This window comes from Aethalodelphis obliquidens, unplaced genomic scaffold (genome assembly GCF_003676395.1).
Source record: "Aethalodelphis obliquidens isolate GAN/ISIS:26980383/991018 unplaced genomic scaffold, ASM367639v1 scaffold9, whole genome shotgun sequence".
Lineage (NCBI taxonomy): Eukaryota > Metazoa > Chordata > Mammalia > Artiodactyla > Delphinidae > Aethalodelphis > Aethalodelphis obliquidens.
In genome coordinates, this window is record NW_020837953.1 from 51936769 (window position 1) to 51944620 (window position 7852).

General features: G+C 54.9%; 1 protein-coding gene across 1 annotated transcript in view; it reads left to right on the forward strand.

Annotated features, from left to right (window-relative positions):
* The first annotated feature begins 1988 nt into the window (after window positions 1–1988).
* The window catches only part of CFAP74 (cilia and flagella associated protein 74), a 58182-nt gene continuing 52318 nt past the window's right edge, over window positions 1989–7852 (forward strand). The window contains 6 exon segments of the mRNA XM_027108318.1: window positions 1989–2052; window positions 2643–2727; window positions 2810–2950; window positions 3238–3347; window positions 4167–4266; window positions 7486–7632. Of these exon segments, the coding sequence (XP_026964119.1) occupies window positions 1989–2052; window positions 2643–2727; window positions 2810–2950; window positions 3238–3347; window positions 4167–4266; window positions 7486–7632 (647 nt within the window).

A 7852-nucleotide genomic window follows, 5' to 3' on the forward strand; every position in this document is an offset into this window, starting at 1 on the left:
CCCCCTGTCTGGAACCACCGTCTTTAGCTGGACATTCAGAGCGTGTGTGGTTTGATGTCATCACTGCAGGTGGAGCTGTGTGAGACGTCCCTCCTCTTAGCAGAGTGTCACCCTCGGGGGGCGTTGGTTACACTGTGTCTTACACGCGATGTGATGAGCGCATGGAACTCACGAGCCCAGGGCAGCACAGGCTGGACCACTTTGCAAGCATCTTCTGAAAGCCCCGCGTCCACCATCCGCAGGCTGGTGGACTAAGAGCTGTCTTCAGTTGGGAGGAGTATTGTTGGTATTTTACAAGATGCCTCAGAGTTCTGCCTCTCAGGGCTTTAATGCACAGAGGGGTTTTTTGTAGCATTTAAAAAATAAATGACTGGCATTGATTTATTAACGACTTATCAAGGAAACATTATTAGGCTTTGAAAATATTTTTCAGTGACTTATTCTGGAGCAGTTGCTAAATTCAGCAATGAAAACAAACTGGTCTACAGTTTCAGCACCTCGTCCATAATATCAACATCTAACATCAACATCTGTACCAGGCTCTACACAGGCATCTCCCAATGTTCCCGAAATGACTGTCAAACTGTAATGAATATTGTGAAAGCCCTCGGGCGTTGCCTCTGGACTCTGTGCCTGCGTTTTATTGAGATAACGTGTACACGCTGTAACGAGCACGCAAATTAAACGTTCACTAGTGTGAGTTTGACACTTGTGTACCCCTGTGTAGCCACCACCCAGAACAAGATGCAGACCGTTTCCGTCCTCCCCCCAGTTCCTCGTAGCCCCCCGCCGTCCCCATCCCCTGCCTCTAACCCAGAAGCTGCGTCTCATTTCTATCATCGCCCTTTAGTCCTGCGTGTTCTGGGGCGTCATACGTGCTCTTCTGTGTCTGGCTTCCTGCACTTAGCACGGTGTGTCTGAGATTCATCCGTGGTGCTCTGTGCATCAGACTGCGTTCTCTTTATCACTGTTATTCCTTTGTATGAATGTACCAGCATCTGCTTCTCAGAATCCGTTCTCATCACGATGGACATTTGGATTGTTTCCAGTTTGCGGCTGTTGTGAATAAGGTTGCTGTGAGCGTTCCTGTACAAGTGTTTTTGTGGACATACTTCTGTTTCTCTTGGGTAAATACCTCGCAGTAGGATTTCTGGGTCCTCTGGTTAGTATATGTTGATAGCATCTAGTGTTACGGTTTCGTATTGGGTATTTTTGATTTGGGGCGTTCTAACAGGTGTGTAGTGGTGTCTGGTTATGGTTTTGATTTGATTCCCTAGTGACTAATGATGTTTACAAAGTTCCATGAGCCTATGGTCATCGTGCATCTTCTTTTGTCGTGTCTGTTCTAAAATTTTTGTCCCTTTTCAGTTGGGGTTTGGACTTGCTATTGCTGTTACTTAGGAGTTCCTTGTATATAATCCGAGTACCAGGCCTCTGTTACATGTATGTGCTGCAAATATTTTTTCAGATTCTGTGGCCTCTCTTCATTTTCTTAATGTCTTTTTTTAAAAAATATGCTTTGCTGTTTTGTTTGTTTGTTTGTTTTGTGTTTTTTTTGTTTTTTCTAAGATGTTGGGGGTAGGAGTTTTAGTAATTTATTTATTTAGTTTTGCTGTGTTGGGTCTTCGTTTCTGTGCGAGGGCTTTCTCTAGTTGTGGCAAGCGGAGGCCACTCTTCATCGCAGTGCGCGGGCCTCTCACTATCGCGGCCTCTCTTGTTGTGGAGCACAGGCTCCAGAGGCGCAGGCTCAGTAGTTGTGGCTCACGGACCTAGTTGCTCCACGGCATGTGGGATCCTCCCAGACCAGGGCTCAAACCCGTGTCCCCTGCATTAGCAGGCAGATTCTCAACCACTGCACCACCAGGGAAGCCCTAATGTCTTTTTACAAGAGAAATTGTTAACGCTTATGAAATCCGGTTTTTTAGGGTTTTTTTAATGTGTCATCTATGTTTTGTAAAAATTTTTGTAGCTAATTTCTGCCTCCCAAGATGGAAGAAGATGCCAGCCTGTTCCCTAAGAAGCTTTTGGACGACGCCCCCCTTGTGGAGGATGGTAATTAAGAAAGGTCTTTTCACAAATAAGACACGTTTCAACACACGGAAGACAAACGATGTGCTTAATAGTTGCCCTTTAATTTCCTTTTTTCAGAGAGACCACATCTTTTAAACTCATATTTTTTCTCAAAAAGGTAGCTTGTATTATTCTGTTTAATCAGAAGAAAGGTCCACGTGGCTGAGACCTTGAAGTTCAGTGGCCGACGGTAGCTTCCCAGTCTTTCGTTATTGCTTCAAATGGCAATGAGGAACCTGCTGTATGTAACCTGAAGAGCCTGGTTTCAGAGCAGCAGCTGCATTTCACGTCTGCCTTTGACTAGTCTACTCTGAGATCTTGTCACGTGGCCGTTAGAAAACTCCACTCTACGCTCATGAAACAAGGGTGGGAAAGACAATAGTGTTTTGCGATTATTATGAAAATAGTTTTGACTTTGCAGACCCCTTGGAAGGGTTCCCTGGGCCACACTTTAAGAACCACTGCTCCATCCCATCATTGCCCAGTTTGCGTGTGTCAGGATTTACCCTGGAACTTCAGGCTTGAAGGTCTCCATCTGCGTTCTGTTGTTTTAACTCTCACTCTATTTCTAGAAACAGATGAACCGGAGGATCCGGAGTTTGTGCTGGGCCCTGTCCCTGGGGAGGCTGAGAACGAGGCGGACCCAGGAAGCTCCTGGTAATTAACCCGGGGCAGGGGGAGGGGGAGGGGCAGGACGCACTCCCCACGGGATGGCAGCGGGCGTCCTTTCCATGTTAAGTCCAGGGAAAGAGCAGAATGCAGACAAGAGGAAGCAGAGACCAGCCGTCCAGGACAGAATGCAGGCCTCACTCCTGCGGAGGGATTTGAGCCACCTAGACCAGCTGCATGAAGAGAAAGACCTTTTCACTCAGAACACGAGGTGAGCGGGGCGGGCCGGGCTCTGGCCGGGGCCCATCTGTGCGGCGTTTGCCGCCCTCCACTCCTGTCCAATTGACGGCGACGCTGCAGTGTGTTCTCCAATGTCTGCGAAGAAAAATTTCAAACACAGAAAAGTTGAAACTTGAAGGCAAATTGATGACATCATGAAACTTTACTCCTAAATGCTCGAGATGCCCGCAGGAGAGCCTGTGCCAGCTGCCGGCCCCGCCCCGGCCGGAGCGCCTGGGGTGCAGGGAGCCGCTTACCGACGCTGGTTCCAACTTTCAGGGAGGAGCTGCGTGCTTGCCGCTGGAGGATGGGGCTCCTCGCCAAGCAGCAGGAGAGCGTGGCAGCTGGCCCGGCCGCGGAGAGAGCCGCCGGCAACAGGTAGGTCGGAGGTGGGGCCCTGGGGCCGGTGGGCACGGGAGTGGGGGCGGACCCACTTCCCGGCCGTGTGGGAATCGGGCAACCCGAGTGGACATCAGGAGTCAGGTGGCCACGAGTCAGGAGGGGCGGTCACTTTGAGGCAGGTGGCCAGGGGAGGCCTCCCTGAGGAGGGGACCTGCAGGCTGGGAGGTGAGTGGTAGGGACAGCGGCACAATGGCTGGGGTGGGCGGCGAGTGCAGGGCCCGGGGCAGCAGGCGAGGACACCAGGTCACGTGCCCGCGGACCAGAGCCCTCTGGTCAGTGTCCCTCCAGGCCGCCCTCCAAGAGATGCCCCCGCCCTCTCCTGACCGTAGAGGGGTGTCTTGCGGGGCGGTGCACCTCTCTGTCCTGCGCCCGCCCACCCACCCTGTTCATCTGAGCGCCCCCGCGAAGTGGCTACACCTCAGAGTGTGACTGGGCTTGGGTGACCGGGAGGGCAGAGGGAGGTGAAGTAGGAGGTCTCAGAGTGGGCTCGGCCAGGAGGGCCTCTCAGTGGCTTTTTGGCCCCCGAGATGCCTCTAGTCGTTAGGTGAGTGTGCGGGTCCTTCCTGAGGGGCTGGCAACCAGGGGGCTGGCTCCCCATCCTTGGAAGGATGAGAGGCCAGTGGAGAGGGGGCGGGAGGGGGCAGGAGCGGGCTCAGATCAACGGAGTGGGCCCAGGAGAAGCCTTCCTTCGGCCGCAGCCCTGCCCTCGAGTCGGCCAGTTTAGAGGAAAGGTCAGGCGAAGGCATCGCTGAGCCTGAAGGCCCGCAGCCCCTGAGGCCCCGACCCACTCGCCCTCTGCTGGGCAGCCGTGGGTCGCCTCGAGGCAGCGTCCCAGCGCCCGTGCTCAGAGCTGGGGAACGAGGGGGACCTGCAGGCGAAGATGACGGCCGTGCTGCAGGACAGCGTGTAAGTCCAGGCCGTCGAGCAGGGACGGGTTTGAAGATGAAGAATGACATTTTGTGTTTGACTTTCAAGCTGCCTAAAGATTGAAAGGTAGCTGAGACTTTCCATCATTTAAGTGTTTTGCGCATCCTCCATGTTTGTCTGAGTTCTCAGGAACTGTGAAATCAGCTTCTTTTTCCTTTTTTCCTGCTCTTTGAGCCTCCAAAGAACGACCAGCATGATTTTTAAAAGAGCTTTACACCTTTTCTGAGAGCACTCCCCCCACCCGGCGAGGACGGCTGTGCTGTGTCAAATCCTGTACACGGCAGCTTCCTCCCTGCACCAGCCGGCACCGGGCTGGTCCCCACCAGCGCCGCGGAGCCCCCGGGGCCCTGCCTGTGTCGGATCACTGGATGGTCCCTTTAGTTTTTTAAAAAACTTCTAAATTTTGAAACAATTTCAAATTCACAGAAGAGTTGCAGAAATAGCACCAAGAACCCCTGGTGTCCCCTTGCTCTCCCCACCATCCCGGTGACACTTCACACCTGGAGGGTTGCATGGCGTCGCCCCACCTCCAGTAGGAAAGACCCTCAGTCTTCCCGTGACGCTCGTGACCTTGATGGTTTTGAAGCATCCGGGCCAGGAACTGTCCCCCAAGTTGCCTTTGTGTGATGTTTCCTCGGGGCGGTGGTCTAGAATCCCCCAGGTGCTGCCCCCCGCCCCCCCCCCCCGCCAACAAGGTGTACGATGGCCACCGGTCCCATTTCCAGTGGGGGAACTTTGGTCACTTGATCGAGATGGGGTGTGCAGGGTTTCTTTTTTGGTTTTAAAGTTTACACATTTAAAAAAAATATTTATTTATTTGGCTGTGCTGGGTCTTAGTTGCAGCATGCGGGATCTAGTTCCCCGACCAGGGATCGAACACAGGCCCCCTGCATTGGGAGCACGGAGTCTCAACCACTGGACCACCAGGGAAGTCCCTAAAGTTTACACTTTTTTTTAATATTTATTTTATTTATTTATTTAGGCTGCACCAGGTCTAAGTTGCAGCATGTGAGATCTTTAGTTGCAGCATGCATGCGGGGTCTAGTTCCCTGACCAGGGATCGAACCCGGGCCCCCTGCATTGGGAGTGCAGCGTCTTACCCATTGGACCACCAGGGAAGTCCCACGCAGGGTTTCTTCAATGCAGAGTCACACTTTTCCTTTGGAAACTAACATGGAATTGGTGGTACATACTGTGAGACTGGAAAACCCCATCCTCATCCCTTTCACGCTCGGTGTTTGCATTTATTGATGCTTCTCGCTTGAATCAGTTATGATGATGGTTGCCAAAGGGCGATTTTCTAATTCCGTAATTCCTTCTAGATGTACGAGTTAGCGTTCCGCTGTAAGGAACAGCGTTCTCTTCCCCATGTTTCTTTATGTGTCAGTGTAGACTCTTCGACTTCTGTTCTATGCAGTGGGTTATAACCTGCTCTATCTTTTTTTTTTAATTAATTAATTTATTTATTTTTGGCTGCATTGGGTCTCCGTTGCTGTGCACGGGCTTTCTCTAGTTGCTGCGAGCGGGAGCTACCCTTTGTTGTGGTGCGTGGGCTTCCCATTGTGGTGGCTTCTCTTGTTGCGGAGCACGGGCTCTAGGTGCGTGGGCTCAGTAGTCGTGGCTCGTGGGCTCTCGAGCTCAGGCTCAGTAGTTGTGGCGCACGGGCTTAGTTGCTCCGCGGCATGTGGGACATTCCCAGAGCAGGGCTCGAACCCGTGTCCCCTGCATTGGCAGGCGGATTCTTAACCACTGTGCCACCAGGGAAGTCCCATCATCATTATTTATTTTGATGCTCCAGTCACCCCCAATTGGGCCAGTTAGCACCTCTTTCAAGCAGGCTCCCTGTCGTTCTTCGAGTGCTTTCTGGGGTAACGACATGTTCGTAGCCCACTTGTTTCCTGTCCGCCCTAGTCCTAGACCTAGCCGGTTGTCCGGACCAAGCCAGAGCCTTGGTTTCTCACAGGGGAGAGTGGTGTTTAGGGACCTAGGGCTGGGCACCAGGTGGCCCCACTGGGAAGCATGTGCATGTCTCTGTGTGTCTGCGTTAGAACCAGGAGTTGACACCCGTGATTCCAGCTCCAACAGAACCAGAGGTGCACCCTCATCTCCCCTGTCTGATGGGACACTTCTTCTCTGACAGATGGAACCTGTCTGTCATTACCTTCAGTGTTTTTGCTCACTTCTCCTCCCACCAAGTACCAGTCTGCTGACCCTGCCCCGCTGTGGCTGGCCCTGACCCCCCATAGCCCACCTGCCTGCCCCTCCTCATGTGGGCGTGGCTGCTGCCCATTTCCTTTCTTTTTAATCAGCTTTATTTAGGTCTAATTTATATGCAGGAAAATGTACGTCAAACGTCCCTTGTGCATCCTGTCCGTCAGCAGTGCTGACCCCAGGTGACCGCGGGTGTCCTCTGCCCCTTAGTGTTAAGTGTGTGAGACCCTGCAGTGTTTACTCCCCGTGCCCGTCTCCTCCATGCCACACAGCAGCCATGAGAGGCATTCATGTCCTCGTGCATGGCCGGTGTCTCCCTTCATGGCCGTAGAGTCCACTGCTGTCTGCTTCACCACTGAGCAGGGCTCCCGTTGGAAGCCCACCTGGTTTCCCTTCCTGGTCAGCATCCCCTTGGACCACGTAGTGACCCCTTGAACCTATTCTTGGGGGGACGTGACTTCAGGGCCCTCCTGTGTTGCTGCCGGTCTGTGTGCCCAGGCTCAAGGGCACCCCAGGCCGCAGGGACGTTGATGAGTCCCCCCAAGTGTGGGCTGAGGGCAGGCAGCCCACGCAGCAGGTGTCTGCTGTCCCCAAGGGCTTCCTTCAGGGGCACGTGTGAACTTGGGGCTCGTGGCCTAGACGGCGTCACTCACGGTCACTGAGCACCTGCTGAGTGTCAGACCCCGACGTAAGCACGTAGGGTCAGCGGTGAGGAAAACACTTGGAGTCCCTGCCTGCCTTCACGGGAATGAGAGGCACATAAGCAAAGCACGAAGCTCGCGGCGGCGCCACGCGGCCCGGTCGCTGCGTCCCTGGGCCCAGAGAGCAGGGCTTCAGGGACAGAGCAGGGCGGTGTGGCAGGAGACAAGGGGCCTGGGTGTTGGTCAGACTCGGTGGCGGAGCCCTGGAGTGGACGCTGCGCGGGGGGCGTGGCCCGGCTCTCCAACCCCTCTGCCAGCGTAAACAGAAGCGCCTCCTGTTTGCAAGGAGCGCCGTGTGGCACATGGAGATCCAGGAGAGGCAGCTGGAGGACGCCCGCGAGTCGGCCCGAGCGGAGGCCCCGGCTGCCAGGAAATGCCTCCGGGAGAGGGGGGCCTCGGGGAAGGCAGAGCGGAACCGGCTGCTGCGGGTGCGGTAGGTCCAGGCCTGGGGCGCACCCCCCAGGCCCACGCCTGTGCCCCCCCGCCAGGCCCACGCCTGTGCCCCTCACCAGGCCCACGCCTGTGCCCCCCCCGGCCCCGCCCGCGCCCCCCCCCGCCCCCCGCCTGCACCACCCCCCGGCCCACGCCTGCGGCCCCCCTGCCCACGCCTGTGACCCCCCCGGCCCACGCCTGCGCCCTCCCCCCGCCCCACG